At 35.4% G+C, this 17,547-nt stretch overlaps 1 protein-coding gene across 1 annotated transcript; it reads left to right on the top strand.

Moving 5' to 3' along the window:
• Positions 1-669: 669 nt before the first annotated feature.
• Positions 670-15,782, top strand: LOC127842020 (protein ced-11-like). The gene is made up of 14 exons (XM_052371331.1): positions 670-734; positions 859-937; positions 1,239-1,321; positions 2,559-2,681; positions 3,078-3,221; positions 4,073-4,192; positions 5,505-5,615; positions 8,432-8,606; positions 11,198-11,251; positions 11,947-11,979; positions 12,459-12,576; positions 14,587-14,779; positions 15,043-15,179; positions 15,552-15,782. Exons 2-14 carry the CDS (start codon positions 889-891, stop codon positions 15,673-15,675), a joined length of 1,464 nt encoding a protein of 487 aa, XP_052227291.1. The 5' UTR covers positions 670-734; positions 859-888; the 3' UTR covers positions 15,676-15,782.
• Positions 15,783-17,547: the final 1,765 nt, after the last annotated feature.

Here is a 17,547-nt window from a genome sequence, read left to right as displayed (position 1 = left end):
TGGCTCACGAAGCGTTTCTTTGGCGCTCTCCACATCAAGGAGTTGGACTGGGGATTGTACAGGCTTCCGTACTGGTTTAAGGTAAGTGGTTCTATTCGGTTATAGTTTGCCTTCTTATAAATACATAAATGTCACAGTCAGGTTTGTGTATTTTTCCCCAATGACCACACCGGTTGATGGAATGATGATGGTTATTATGATAATGATGATGACGATGAGAAAACGCGTGAAATAACATGAGCCAGTTTAAGTATTATATACAACGACTTCATAATGTTGACAGTATGTTATCGTCAATCACTCAAACAGTATATTTATACCTGTATGTGCAATCAAAGGCGTGCACTATACCTTCTCATCCAAACATTTATACGAGCAAATTACAAATTATAAATGTGAGATTTATTCATTTAATCCGATGAAAACGTATTAAAATATGAATGATGATGTACATAATGAGTGCTGAACAAAGTTCCGTGACAATTATAAATGTTTTGTTGAAACGTTGCATGCAACACATGTTGGCCCACAACTATAAACATACTTTCCCTCTTGCATCGCGCATAAGCAAACATATTATTTGAAAAGCAACACCTTTGAAAACAACATATACTATATTATAATGTCTTTCACTTCTCTTATCTTGTATTGCGCGAGATAGCGCCGAATGACTCATGTAAGTAATGGTTAATGCATAACAGCGAATATCGTCAACATGATAGTAACGTACTGATGTAAGTTATGTATAGAAGATAAATATTCTGACGAAATATGATAAATTATGACACGCTTGGGGGGAAAACAAACTCCATGTACATGACAACTTTTTTATTATACTGTTTGTACTTTTCCACCCAGATTCTTACCAGCGTGGTGCTGATATTTCCCATGTACATCTGGATTCGATTCAGTCCCTCGGTCAAGGACAGTGTAGACGGTAAAATATTCTTTAAGTCGTTCTTAATACAAATTTTCAATGTTATGCATTTTAATTCGCATGTTTGACGTTATATCAGTTGAGTTTTATGATTACTTAAATTTAATATGTTTTTAGCTTAAGTTGTCTTATTGAGTGTTTCCAAATTTAATACATGTAACTTGTTAACGCATGTATTTATGATGAGACATTTTTTTCCGAACACTTATTATGTAATGAAAAGTACGACGTTACCTTATATTAAAAACAGTTAAGTAAACAAAATACATTGTGTTTATTTCGTGTTTATTTTTCAATCTAGAAGATGACATGTTTGTCGATGATGCTGATGATTACGACGACGACGAGGTGGAGGATCTTGCGATGTCGAACAGAAAGAAATCGGTACACGCGTTCGTTAAGAATGATGTCGGAAACCAGAGGGCTTAATTTGATCGATTTTGAGAATTTCAGTCGCGTGAACTACTTTTTACTTTAAAACGCTGCGCTGCAAAAACAAGCTGTATCTCAAAATGTACACACTCCAACGGGTTGTTTGTGTGAGTACATGCTTATTAAATACGTTGACGTGTATTTGCAATGTAGCGTTTTCATTTAATACTTTGCATCAAAATGCAAGCAATGCCAACAATTTCCATCAACCCTGTTTCCTCAACACGAACGTGGAAACGCGCATGCAAAATGTCTTCTAACATGCCCGAATCAATTGCCTCTTTAATCTGTATAAAATATACAATGTTTTATTTCAATTTGCCTACGGCCTCGTTACAATTCATCACGATGCATTGTTAGAAAGAGAAGATTGAACACTTTTAAAATATCAAAGTTTAAATAAAGTCTATACTTTGTAGCTCAAAATATTTACCTAAGAAATTACACATTGGTATTTGTCTTCCTGTTGCTATACATGTTGAAAAAGGCATTTGTTGTTTCTTACATATACACCATTAATTTTAAACAAAAACATTTAAGTTTAATTGTATTGTATAAATTGTATGCAGCATGCACCCAACCATTGGTGATGTAATCAAACGTACAGCATTTAACCTTCCTGTCATGATTTTGAATCAGGACTGACTGTGACTCAGTACTATTTATTGTAACCTTCAAGCCGCCGGCAGGTTTCAAACATTAACGACTAGAAGCCTAGTTTAAGTCGCTTCCGAGATATTTAGTATATCGATTTATTCTTTGTGAAATGGCATTACAAAAACTAAATGTTATTCAATCACTATGCATTTATAATGCGGTAGACACGATGCGTTACTTTAATTCCCAATTCTTCATCAACAGTCTTTCTACGATGAAGATACAATGATCTAATATCAGTTAACATAGTGACATAAGTTTTCGATGATGAACGTTTGCGTGCCATGTCATCAACCGTTACTTATAAAATATTAAGAATACAGATACCATCATGAATTGTTATTTTTTTTAGATGACAACGTGTGTCCTTAACGTCGCATATATACGCGCGTAAGTTGTCTAGGTTATTCTATAAACATATGGCCTCAACCGAACTATGGACCTCAAATAAGCCATTTGTAAACATACCCACTCGATACATTCTTCGCGAAAATCGATAATTGTTCTCAGACATGTTTGTGACTTTTGCCAGCGGAAAAATATAGGGTCAAAGCTGCGAGCTGCCCTGAAGAAAGGAATCCAGAGTGAGACACCGTTCTATGAGAAGTACTACCTCCTCTGTACCGCCCCCATCACGAAGTTTTGGACTACTCAGGTACCCATGGTTATTATGAACATATCTTGTTTATACAAACCAATGTTGATGACTGTTGAACGAGTTGTTGCCATATGGCTTATTTTGGTTTTCAAATTACCCATATCGATTGCTACAGATTTATGTCAATACTACATGTACATTAAATCACTCAGCTATAACATATTAATGAATTTAATTGTACATTGACCGAACTGGACCATAATTGTTATGTGGACATGTTGTTGATAATATTATTAACGTCTGGCATCAAAATGCTTACCAAACGACATGCATATATATTATTTGGAAAAGGAATGGAATACCAAATTTTGCAGAAATGAAACACATAAATCACTGATATTATATCGATTTAAGTTCTTAATCTCAGTACTAATTCATCCCTCTCGCGCACAGATATTCTACTTCATGTTCTTGGGCTTGTTTTCCCTTGCAACATTGTGGCCCACTTGCGGGAACAGGCTCCTAGACGGAATCGTGTGGTTCTGGGTGCTCATGATCCACATCGAGCTCGTATGGCGAACGTACAGGAAACGACAGGTATTAATTGCAATTATTGCAGAAGTGGTGAAGTACTGGTAATGGAATAGCAATGGCAGGTGCAGCAACATAACAACTGTAGAAGCAATATCACCAATAGAAGCAGTAGCAGCGGTAATAACAGTTATAACAGTAGTGGACTTAGTACGCAGTAGTAGCAGGGATAGCAGTAGCAGAAGTGAACTCAGTAATATCAGACTCACCAGTAGTATCAGTAGAAAGGTTATTGCCGTGGTACCCGTAGAACTAGAAGTCTAAGTAGCACTAAAACAATATAACCAGTTATATATTAATACCAGTAGCAGAAGGAGTTGTAGAAATGTAAATGTTATAAGTAGCCATGATAGTATCAGTTTTATTAGTAGAATCAGTAAGAGCAACATCGAAAGCAGTTGTTATAGCAGCAGCAGTATACGTTATATAATGTAGTAATTAGCAGTTGCTGCAGAAGTAGAAACTGTAATAATGCTTTTACAATATTGCTCTGGTTCCTGTCTGAACTATGATCATACGACAAATATGAGATACGAGTGAATTTTCATGCTCTTGACAAATAAATGTCTGTGCTGTATATATATGCCTATAATAAAGGACATGAGCAAGATTGAAAGTAATTGCATAGAATTATATAAATGTATCAATGTTGAAGGCTGGTGCTTAGTGATGATACTTCTTCAAAAACTGTTTCGTGACTTAAATTTGCTGTACGATATTTAATAAGATTAGTCGCAATATTGTAAGCAAATTTCATTGGTTCAATGCTTGTTTGATATACAATATATTGCCTTGCCCGAGAGTCACTGACCTGTTGGTTTTCAATTTATTGCCTACAAATGTTTTCATATATTCAGAAGTTCAAGACGATCTCGCTGCTGTGGAGTTACGTGGACATCGGGTTGATCACTTTCTTCCTTATCATCCTCGGTCTCCGGATAGTCAGGTTGTACTCGGGCTCGTCAGACTACACCGAGGTTGGTATGCTAAAACATACTTTTTGATTTTGGCTGAAGCTTAAAGAATACACACACAGGAGACAGCTAGATAACAAGAATACCCACACAGGAGACAGCTAGTTAACATTAACCTGATACTAACCAGTATGCATGGATTCCGTTAATATAAAGAATGGCCGTGCTCTGTGAAATGGGGGTTTAATGAATGTGCGGAAAGTGTCGTCCAAGATTAGCCTGTGGGACGACACTTTACGCACATGCATTAAACCCCTTTTCACAGAACACGGCTCAGATATTTGTTATCCACGGGAAGCAGGTTAAATCGGTTAGAACGTTTCAAAAACAATTGACTGTAATAGCAGTATTAAGCCCGTACCGTAAATCCCATAACCGAACAAACCCGAAAATAAATTAGGATAAAGCATGCGAGTTGTTTATACTTATAGAGTTCATTCGGCATGCTATAACACAAATTATAATGCACGCGTTGTCCTACTTCAAGCATTCTATTCATGCCACATGTGTAATATTGCTAGTAAGACTAGTAGAATCTTAATGTAACACGCAAGGGCTTGTCATATCTTTTTAAACAGAGATGTAACAAATGCTGGATTTAATAATTTCCTCAAGGTGATAATGTACATTTGAAAAAATGTTTTTTAATGTGTTTTTTTAACATTTGATGGACGGGTGTTGTGTGGTTTCCTGGCGAAGAAAATGTTTATGTCAAGCATGATGTTTGCATGCAGAGGTCTCATTACACACAGCTTAATTACGTAATTAATCCATCGTGTCATTCAACCGTGAAGTTCGGCTGTTTTATGTATCGAGTGCACATAATAGCACGAACCTTATATTGGTTCGAATTCATTGCTTGTATATTTTTAATATTTATATCTTTATTGTGTATATGGAAAAATATTAATTATATTATGAGTGTTTTTTTCTATTATCAAGCGTTCACTGTCGAAGAACGAGCAAATTTTTTAACCTTTAATGCTATATATTCCAGAAATAGTCGACCGTCAAATTATGTACATGAAAGGTCTACTACAGTTTGAAGGTCTTTGATGATACTTATTTATTTTGATCGCATCAAAAGCCTGTGGCATATTTAAACGATCTCGAGTCCGTATCCTGTGACAAAGAACCAGTACTTGGTGTCTTTGGGGGAATCTAAAAAACGCTCCCTCAGTGGGGATCGAACCCGTGACCTCCCGGTCGCTAGGCAGACACATCCACTTAGACACGGCAACCTTTTGACTTTTTACTTTTGCTATGAGCAATAATTTAGTTGTAGGATAACTCAATTAACTTGTTGCTTAACTAGGCAAAGGAATTCAACTGCTACGCCCTGATCTACTTCTACTATCGTCTGCTGGGCGTGTACCTGCCTATCAGCCCCACCCTCGGGCCCATGCTTATCAGAATACAGAGAATGGTATATATGTTTTTTGTTTGTATTAAAACCGAGCATTAAAAATAAATTAAATGCAAATTAGCGTTGAGACCAAATAAACAACACTAAAACGTTTACAATAATATTGTCAAAACTATTATGACGTTGCATATTAAAGGGCATCGCTCACAGATTTTGGCATGTTATGACACTTGACATTAAACGATATAATTTGACTAATGTAAACATTGCAGCTAAAAAACTCAAGTCAATTACGATACTTAAATTAAAGCAAGAATAAAAGTTACTTGAGCCTAGGCTTGAACCACTGATCAATTGAGTAAAAAACTAACGCTTAAACCACTCAGCCATCTGTGCTTACGTAAGTCGCTTTGTATTTTATACTATACGCAATGTAGGTAGTGTCACAAAATATAACGATAACAACAGAACTCTCAAAAAAAAATTAATTTGCCAAAGATGCTTACAATGGATTTTAGAGACTGGTAAATGTTCAGTATTATTGTTTTGTCGCATGTTACATAACTACGACGAAAATTTGCAAATCTTATTTTTAGCTCACCTGAGCACAACGTGCTCATGATGAGCTATTGTGATCGCCTTTGTCCGTCGTGCGTCGTGCGTTGTGCGTCGTGCGCCGTCAACATTTACCTTGTTAACACTCTAAAGGTCACATTTATTGTCCAATCTTCATGAAACTTGGTTCGAACATGTGTCTCAATAATATCTTGGAAGAGTTCGAAAATGGTTCCGGTTGGTTGAAAAATATGGCTGCCAGGGGGCGTGGCAGTTTTCCTTATTTGGCTATAGTAAAACCTTGTTAACACTCTAGAAGTCACATTTTTAGTCCAGTCTGCATGAAACTTGGTGGGAACATGTGTCCCAATAATATCTTGGAGATGTTCAAAAACTGTTCCGGTTGGTTGAAAAACATGGCTGCCAGGGGGCGTGGCAGTTTTCCGTATATGACTATAGTAAAACCTTGTTAACACTCTAGAAGTCACATTTATTGTCCAATCTTCATTAAACTTAGTCAGAACATTTGTTATAATGATATCTTGGACGAGTTCAAAAATGGTTCCGGTTGTTTGAGAAACATGGCCGCCAGGGGGCGTGGCAGTTTTCCTTATTTGACTATAGTAAAACCTTGTTAACACTCTAGAAGTCACATGTTTAGTCCAATCTTCATGAAACTTGGTCAAAACATGTGTCCCAATAATATCTTGGACGAGTTCGAAAATGGTTCCAGTTGAATGAAAAACATGGCCGCCATGGGGCGGGGCAGTTTTCCTTATATGGCTTTACTGTATGGTAAAACATTGTTAACACTCCAGAAGTCACATTTGTGGTCCAATGCTCATGAAACTTGGTCAGAATATTTGAACTAATAATATCTGGGCTAAGTTAAAAAATGGTTGAGATCAGTTAAAAAACATGGCCGCAATGGGGCGTGGCATTTTTCCTTAAATGGCTACTTACTACAAAACCTTGTTAACACTCTAGAACTCACATTTATTATCTAATCTTTATGAAACTTGATCAGACCATTTGTTCTTACAAAAGCTTGAGTGAGTTTGAAAATGGTTATGGTTTGTTGAAAAACATGGCCGCCAGGGGGGGGGGGGAGGGCAGTTGTCCTTATATGGCTTTAGTGAAAACTTGTTGACACTATATTAGCCACAGGTATTGGCCAATCTTCATGAAACTTGGTCAGAACATTTGTCCCAATGACATTTTGCCAGAGAATGAAGCTGGGTCATATGAGCTCAAAAACTAGGTCACAAGGTCAAATATAAAAAAAACATGATAAAAGTCACGTTTTGGTCCAAATAATCTTCATGAATCAGCTTGCATTTTTACATAGTCTAGTACCTTTGGCTTTCAGGTGAGCGCCTTAGGGCCTGATGGCCCTCTTGTTTCAATTTCTTTCAATTTAACAATCCATAAACAGGTCCAGGTAAAGTAAAATTTAACACAATATTATAGAATGGACAAACGACAAAAACGAACCTTTAATGGCATTTGCTGTCATTAATAAAACTTATTAATAGCAAGATAGTGCAATAGCATGGTTCTGCTTGGTTTCGAATCCTGGACTTCTTTACTGTCAAGCGAGCGCGATAACCACTACACTACGGAACCACTAATAATGTCAGATGCATAACAACAAAATAAATATTTGAATGCAACAAAACTGTGCTGCGTTTTCTACGAAGGCATGTACTAGTACATGTTTTAGTCCTTACCACTTTAACCGCATGGGTCAATAAATTAATCCGTCCGTGTGACAATCAGTCCGTCCAAATCTTGATCCTGCGATCAAAAGTACTTAAGCTTGACAGATAAAACTTGGCATGTGTTTAGAGTGGCATATTATGCACATTATTGTACTTTTTTTCGTCCGACGAAAATAGTTTCCCGTATGGTTACGGAAATATTTAAATAAAACATTGATCCTTCAAGAGCTAATAGTAGTTTTCAAGCTACATGGATACAACTTGGTATGCTGATAGGAAGTCATGTTTGGAAAATGGATAATGTTCGTTAGATACACATTGCGGTTTTTATGGTTACATATGCTATGGAAGCATAAATAAATGAAAAAAATCAGCGATTACTACGTAAGCTAGGTTGATGAAACTTGGCTTGTTGGTAGAAGGCCATATGGAGGATATGAATTTCATTTTCCTTGTGACCGTTTGTTTGTCGTTCCGTTTGTCTGTACCAAACATCTGGATCTTACGATAACTCAAAACGTACTTAAGCTACGTTGATTCGACTCTGTATGTTGATAGAGTTCGTTTTAATTTTTTTTGTAAATCATATGCATGTTTTAGATAACACAAGATTTCGTGGTGTTTGTGCGGATGTTCCTGATCTTTATGATCGTGGGCGGGGTTACAATCCAGGCGATCATTTATCCCCACTGGCCCCTTAACGGGGAGCTGCTCAAGCGAATCATCACCCGCCCCATCTACGCGATGTGGCTCACACAGGTGTCGGACCTAGACGGTATGTAACAGCTTGTTTATGTGTTTACATATTTTATATTGTGTTGTAATTTCTATTACCTTGTTTATGTCTAGAATAAACACGTTTTCTGTTAACCTTAGATCATTGAATGCTTTCATATTTTAGTTTACGGCTCTCACAATCTTGATTTCTGCTTACATTAAAGACTCGTATTGCTTGTCTTATATCATTTCTTTCAATGCCTGCAAGCACTATCATGCGCACTACTAGTAGTACGTCACATAATGCTTGTGTTACCTTGGTCAATGCTCCAATTGTATAGTTTACTGATTGCATTATCTTATGTTTTGCTTTGTTTGCAACACTAACTTCTTGTGTTACCTTGCCGCAGACGGTATACGACCCCTTTTCGCATGATTGTTGTCTTATAGCTTTTGCGTCTTCCATAGTATCATTTACTTTAAGCATTACATCCGTTTCCGTAAATATATATCCTCGCTTGTTGAATTACTAATTTGCACTAGATATTTGCAATGAATCGATTATGTTTTACCATGAAATATATGTGTATAAAGGGAACCATTGACAGCCACATTTATCCATTTGACATTCATTGTATTGTATTGTTTAAGCATACGGGTATTTTTGCTTCGCGTTTACTATATGCATTTCTCATAACAATTGCCTGTTGTTACAATCTCTTGCACGACGGTTACATTACATTCACCTCTGTGTTGGGCTAAGAACATTCTATACATAGATGGTGACGTCACTACGTTATTGTCACTATTATTATCAATTTCAAGGTATTTTTAATCATAAAAGCAACAACATTAATCTCCCAAATTAACTCAAAAGAACACGTTATTTTCCAATAAACACTGGCATATAAATTTAATGGAAAACATACAATATTATGTCAAGAAAAATAAAGCTGTAAAAATCTCACCTGCTCGTCTTTGATGTTGCAATTAGCACATTCAGCATCTTCAGTATCTACTAAATAAATATATGAAAGTGCCAAATGTCCAAGATACCATGACGTCCTCCTCAAAATGTTAGATCATTCGAACTCCATTTTATGTTATCTCTGATTAATCCTCTCACACAGTAGGCCTACATGTACGATTCCTTGTAATGTTCACAGCGTTTATTTTAAATTGTTTACGTTCTCAAATTTTAGCAGGTATTTAATTATAAAGATTTATTTATGATTTAGATTTATTTACTATTTCGAAGATACAGTATTGCAACGTGTTTAGTTAGTCTAATTTCGTGTTTAGTGATTCTTACAAACAATAGACTGACATGAAAAGTGGCTCCTTTTGAAGTACAAACTGCATCCATATATATATATATATTACAGCTGGCCCGGTTTGATGGGGACTGTTTTTGATAATAATTAATTACCATTTTTCACTTCCGTGTTTATTATGTATACCAACGCCATGATGGAAAAAGTCCGTTTCCCACAATGCTTTGCGCGCATTCACACAGGGCAGTAAGACCGGTGTGACACAATGGGGCTAAGAACGCAATATTGTTATGAAAGCGTCTCATTTATGTCATGATCATTCCAAGCGTTCATCATTGAGGTTACAGAATACTAAACAATCTCTTGCACGACGGTTACATTGCATTCACTGCATTAAAGAAAACCATCTCATACCATGATATCTTATATCAGTCTTAATTCATTATTATAAAATTGATATGTTTTTTTTTTATGTTAAGAAACAAACATACATACACACGTCGAAGCAATTCCTAACGTCACTCAAAAAAAATGTTCAATTGTTTACATTTGTGAAGTGCGTGGAATGATTCCATCTGCGCAAATGTGCAATAAATTAGTTCCAAAGAGTTGCATTAAAGAGGCCTTTTCACAGATTTTGGCATTTTTTTAACTTATTCATTAAATGCTTTATATTGATAAATGTAAACATTGGATCGTAAAAGCTCCTGTAAAAAATCAAGAATAAAATTAAACAAAGGAAAAGAACTTTGCCCGGAGCAGGTTTCGAACCAGTGACCCCTGGAGTCCTGCCAGAGTCCTGAAGTAAAAACGCTTTAGCCTACTGAGCTATTCCGCCGAGTACACATACTTGATGTATTTTATACCTTATATAAACAATCTTCGTAGTTTCACAAAATTTAACGACAAAAACAGAACTCTCCAAATTATTCAATCGTTTCGCGTTGCAACGCTTTATAATTTTTAGGTTTTAAAATCGTCAAAATATGCATATAATGGCTATATTAGACCATGGTAAATGTTCAGTATTACTGTTTCCTCACAAATATCATAACTAAAACGAAAATTTGCGAATCTGAAACAACTTTTTTCAATTTTGTCAATTTACCAAAGCGTGAAAAGATCCCTTTAAAACTCGCAAGTTTTTGCACGATTTATCGTACAATTAAAAGTCATATTTCTTAATTTAATGCATGCGATCTCAAATATCCAATCAAATATACGTTGAATGCGTTTGTTCGGTTTTATCTATTTTATAGACAAAATGGAGGGCTGAGCCTTTCGCAGAGTTGTATGTGAGAGCAAGGAACGACAACTCTGCGTGGAGATTGCTGTTGTTATTGACCCAATGTATACATATAGCTTCTCTTTTCAGGAGATCCACGTTGTTCACCGGACTATGAAAGAACCCTCAGTTACTGTCATGTAGGTCAGTGTATACTGTGCGTTTATATTTGAGACGTGCTGTATGAAACACTAAATTAATTAATAAGGAATTCATAAACAATCAAAAATAACTTTAAATGAGCATTTGCTGCCTTTATAAAACGACATGACATACTATACTTTATTAACAGGTTATTAATCTTCACCAACAAAGACTATTAATGTAATTGATGGAGATAATATGACCGAGAGTAAAATGTAAAACAGAGTAAAATTCATCCAGCTTCAAGAAACATGTAGCAATTACTATCGTTTATCGAAAAGCACTTATTCGTTACCATATTATTTTCACACACGAAAGTAAATTGACAGATGTGTAAGATTTGGGTTCTTGGTATGATGCTTTTTATGATAATAATATAATGACTATGATTTGCTATTATTATAACTTTTTATTATTATTATTATCATCATCATCATCATCATCATCATCATCATCATCATCATCATCATCATCATCATCATCATCATCATCATCATCATCCTTCATCATCATCATCATCATCATCATCATCATCATCATCATCATCATCATCATCATCATCATCATCATCATCATCATCATCATCATCATCATCATTATCATCGTCGTTGTCGTCGTCGTTGTCATCATAGTCAACAACATCAACAATATCATTCCTTATACAGATAAACGTTTTGCCATTTGTATTCTTTCAGGTCATAACTACAGTACTTCACAAGAAGGATACAGTAAGCACTTGTTTAATCTGAATAATAAACCATAAAGGCGTAAGTTATGCTCTTCGTGAAATATACAAAAAGGGCGTCTATATTATATTGTCGATGGAGCCAATAATATTTGATGATAAATACATTTTCCTCGTATTGTCACTAATTTCAATAATGGCCATCGCATACTATGTTTTCACTTTGTGGAACGCTTTTCATGTGCGCGAAATGTGCGATCTCATTTTTTTGCGTTGCAGTAGGGCATACAGTTAATTTCTAATTTCTCTAATTATTACTCCCAACTTCTTAATCAAGTGAGACAGTTTAAAGTTCATGCCATTCGAATAATGCATGTGGCGAAGATTCAAATTTAGATACAGATTAATGTACAATGTTATGTTAATTACGGTCGACAATGATATCATACAAAATCATGTTCAAGGTGCGATAAATTCATGCACAGTGGAATAACATGATTATGGGTATCTGACCGTTTCCAGTGGACATCAAGCGGTTGGAGCAATGTCCGTACTCAAGCTTTTCTGGATACATCGTCACGCTCAAGTACGTCATGATCTGCAAGCTGATCCTCGTCACCCTGCTCTTCGCTATGTTCTCGTGAGAGATGATTAATATTTCGGTATAATAGGCGTTACTAGGTGTAACTAGGTGGAGCAATGTGTAGCTGGATATAGCAGTTGTTACTCTGTAAAACTAGATGTAATGCGTATTAAAAACTAGCAAGAGGTAACACCTGTTGTAATTTAAAGCTAGAGGCTATTAAATTAGCCAGGGGTAACTCGTGTTACAGTGTTAAGCTAGAGGGGTAACTTATGATTTAATGTTTAGCTAGACGTAGCATGTGCTACAACGTGTAGTCTCAGGTAACACGTATTACAATGTGCATCGAGCGGTAACTTTTGTTACAATTTGTATGTAAAGATAGTAGTTACAATGTAAATGTATGGGTTCACGTGTGTGTTCAATGTGTAGATTGGGGGTAACTTATGTTGCAATAACCAGCTAGAACACTTGTTTAACAATTTGTAACTAGAGATGACCTGTATTAAAGTGTGCTGTTTGAGGTAACTTAAGTTACAAGTTGTTGCTAGCGATAACTAGTTGTACACGTTGTAGCTAGTAGTTACTTGTTTTGAAATGTGAAGCTAGATGAAATGTGTGAGGCAATGTCTTTATATAAATCATTTGAGCGACATGTTATAAGATGAAGCTACAACTAAGATGTGTTTGATGCGTAGCTTCAAGTACGTTGTGTTGCTAGGTGTAGCTAGAGCTTACTTGTTATAAGCACAGGTGGTTAGCGTGTGGCTATGATATTAAATAGTGAAAGCATCATGTTTAATGAAAAGTAATCAAATTATAACGAAACGTCAACCTCATTGAAAAAAAGATTTTACTTTCAAATAAAAAAATAAATAAATAATTAAAATAAATAAATAAATAAATAAAAAAAAATATATATATATATATATATATATTCATTTATTTATATATATAACAAGGTATTCAACTAAAAAATATTTATATTTTTTAGTGTTTTTTTTCAGAGAAGTTGTTTTTTGTTTTAATTTGATAATTATTCATTCAAAATGATGTTTTGACGTATTAATATCATAGCAACACGCAAATCACTTGTGGTTATAAGGTGTGGCTAGAGGTAACTTGTGCTTAAAGTTGCATTGATGAGTAAATTGTGTTAAAATGTCTAGATAAAGGGTACAAGATTTACAACTTGTAGACAAAGATAACTAGTTTTATAATATGTAAATATAGAGAACTAGTATGACAAAGCGTTGCTAGAGGTAACTAGAGTTGGTGTAGCTATAGGTAACTCATCGGAGTTATGCGTTAAGTAAAGTATAAACTCTCAAATAAATGTCTTATTCAAATATACTTCACACACGTGCGACTATTACTGGAATACGCGTGCATTGTATGGGGTGGTTGTACATTGTACGACAAGGAATTATTAGAGAAACTCCGAAATGAAGCCGCGCGTATTGTCTCAGGCCTAACCTTATCCATAGAATTCTTTATTGTAAAGTTAAATGGCCAAGTCTTGACCAACAAAGAAGTTATCTCAAACTCATTAATATGAACAAAATGTATAACAGTCAATGTCCGAATTACCTTACTAACCTTCTACCACAAGCATTTCATGAACAATCATCTAGAAATCTGAGAAACGCGGACGACTATATTATTTTATTAAGAAGAACTAAACTTGTTCGATGTCACCATCTGCTTCTAATCTATGGAATTCCTTGCACATTGATATCCGAAACATTGACACCATTTCAAAATTTAAAAATAACTGAAACACTTATTAAATTTATGCGACGACAATCCCCAGTACTTTTACACCGGAGATAGAAACTCATCAATGTCACATGCCCGTTTAAGAAATAACTGCAGCAACTAAAACTCAGGCCTATTTAATAACCATTTATATACACACGTTGTCCATCAGGCGAAGGTGTCTCACTTGGCAAGAGCACTGTGGTTGCATTCATAAAATCGGCAACACTCGATTGCGAAGCGACTAACATCGCGTTTGAGCTAGCATGCTGTCATTTATGATTCAACTCTTCATTCCTTACTTTTCAGTCTTACAAACGCACAGGTAAATACGATTGCAAGCGACATCTGGAAGTTCCAAAGGTACGTCCTCATTGAGGATTTCGTGGAGCGACTGACACTCCCTCCGCCTCTGACCGTGTTCAACGTTCTCTTCATTCTTATGAAAAACATCGTCCGGAAATGGACAGCCAGTGTCAAGAAGTGCTGTAAAAAGACGAAGGTAGACACTTGACTCTTCTTTTTATGGGATTCGTATTGAAAATAAAGTCTGCAAACATTTTAAATAAACATTATGCAATAAAACGTAAAAGATACAATTTTATGCTGTTATTGCTTATGCTGTAAGTTAAAAATTAAACCGAACACGTAGTTGTATGTTACACATCATTACACATTTTTACGCAACCTAATATAAATTCCATGTATATTTTCAACGACACACCTTGCATAAATTACCACGGACGTGGCGTTTCAATTTTGTAGAATGAACACAGCAGTCCTTGCGCTGCAGATGGGCCCTGGGACGACGCGGGATTCTGGCGGAAGGTGGTCCAAGAGTACACTGCGAGAGAAGACGCAAAGGCGGACAAAGACGCCAAGGCCAACAGGCTGGACGACGTGTGAGTATGAGCATTATTGACCACCCGAATACAATATATTGAAAGGAGGTTTTATGCTCATCTAATTAATGATAAATACTGAATAACCATTAGAACACTAAGGTCGCGATTAACGTCAATTTGATAGTTCTTGTGTTAAGAAAATTTGTAGTGAATACTAATGTGTCTGCAGTTGAACACATGCAAATAACAGCAAGATCTCGAAGTGGTTTGATACAGTTTTGTTCGGAAAACACAGATAGTTTGGATCAAAGCTTTTAGGAAAATTCAGATAAACAATCTTCCTAAGATTATTATGTTGAGTGTGTTTATATGGCGACACACGACTTACGGGAAGTAACATAACGTTAAATACACACATCCCCATCACAGACTGACGCTCATTCAAGAGGACTTGCGACGGCAACAGAAGGACAACAAACGTCTGAACGACCGGATGTTGGAGATCGAGCGACTGATCAAGGCTCAAGCGACTGGTCAAGGCTCCAGCGACTAGTCAAGGCTCGAGAGACTGATCCAGGCCAACATGCTATACCTAGAAATCATTGATTACAACCATGATTGGACATGACCTACTTCAAGAAAAATAAATGTTTCAAAGTATCGTTTAATTGAAGGGGCTTCGCAACATCAAATGCTACGGAGCTATAAATTTTCTTAAACTTTAAAATAGATGTAACGGCTCTTCATGAATGAGCTAGCTCAAGTGCTAATAATCTGACGAAGATTCCTGGTTTTACAAGGGAACACACAATCATATAAGTTAAAAAATAATCTAAAATAAAAATATTTTAAAAATGCCTTCTTTGATTAACCATCTATCAAACCTCCTTAAAAAAGTATGATACAATATAATTAATTGACAAATGCTTATACCCATATCATTCATAAGTACATGTTCGTATCAATATTATTCAAAAATACATGTTCCGAACAATAAAATTCACAAATAAATGTTCAGACAAATATTGCTCGCAAATACATTTTAATTTCAATATAATTCACACATACATGTGCAGATTAATATTATTCACAAATGTGTCTTTAAACATAATCCATGTCGCTTTAATGAATTCAAAATTTAAATTAACTTTAAGGAACTTTTGAACGGTACGTGCGCGAAATTTATTTTAAACATTATTTCAATCATTCTTACCCCGTACAGTAGTTCAATTCTAACTGACTAAACTCATAGCAAAGTGTTTAAAACGCATGACCAGTACTAACTATTTTAGAGCAAAATACAGTTTCAATACAAACATTTTATATGTATATCAACTTGAGTTGATACCCCTTGTTAAACTTGAACTCTTGAAACGATAGATGTCATAAGTCGAATATGCGCAAGTATTGGTTTAGAGACCAACTGCTAAGTGATACTCCTTAGTCTGCATTGTATGCATTATTCCACTAACGAGAGGAACCGGAGCTTTATCCTTTTAATTCGTAGTGTAACGTGTAGTGTACAAATTATTTATATCCTATGGTTTCGAAACATGTGGATTTCGTTGAAGTGTACTTCACTTTGAACATGGGTATTACTGAAGGCATTTTAAACAAAGTATTATATTGATTGGAGCTTGATTAAATACTATGCAATATATGTAAATCGGCATTAAAAAATGGTGTCTAGTTATTATTTAACACTATTGTTTCAATATATAATGGGCCAAAATGAGGCCTTGTCATTTCACACGCAAAATGGTTTAAATACCACTTCTAAAATGATGCAATTATACCGTATTCTTAAAGGCCCTATAAAGGTGACAAATCCAATTATTATGCATATAAACGAGTCTAATTTTTACCGGATTTCATTTACTCTTGCATAAAAAATGCTAATAGCACAGCTGAGGTGCAACGTTGTCAAGAAGTATAGAAGATATATTCGTTTCATAATTGGAAGAAATGTTTACAACTTTGCAACTAACTTGATGTGTAGCCCCAAAGCGGTGACGTATGCTAAAAATAGCCAAAAGAACTTCCCTTTTAATTCTATATTAAAACAACTTTTTACCAGCAAAAAGTAACTAATTAGATCACTACAAACGTTTTGACCATTATTAGAAGAGACCTACTTTGTGAGTGATACCGGAAAACATTGAAAATCAACGATATATTTTTGGTGACCCGAGTCACTTTCACTTTCACTTTCCCGAGTCATCAGCGATGTAAATAAACTGATTGTTTGTAAACACGATTGACTTGGAGGACACTGTATTTTGAGCACAATACAAGTTGTATTGCTCATATTTTTATGGTTATGTCCAATAGCATATATATATTGTTTTTTGATAACCTTTATATATAAAATACGGAACAAAATAATTACAAATCGGTAAATAATTACGGATCTTCACCTTTATAG

This window comes from Dreissena polymorpha, chromosome 8 (genome assembly GCF_020536995.1).
Source record: "Dreissena polymorpha isolate Duluth1 chromosome 8, UMN_Dpol_1.0, whole genome shotgun sequence".
Lineage (NCBI taxonomy): Eukaryota > Metazoa > Mollusca > Bivalvia > Myida > Dreissenidae > Dreissena > Dreissena polymorpha.
The sequence above is the reverse complement of the archived record's forward strand: the minus strand, read 5'-3'. Positions and strand labels throughout refer to the sequence as shown.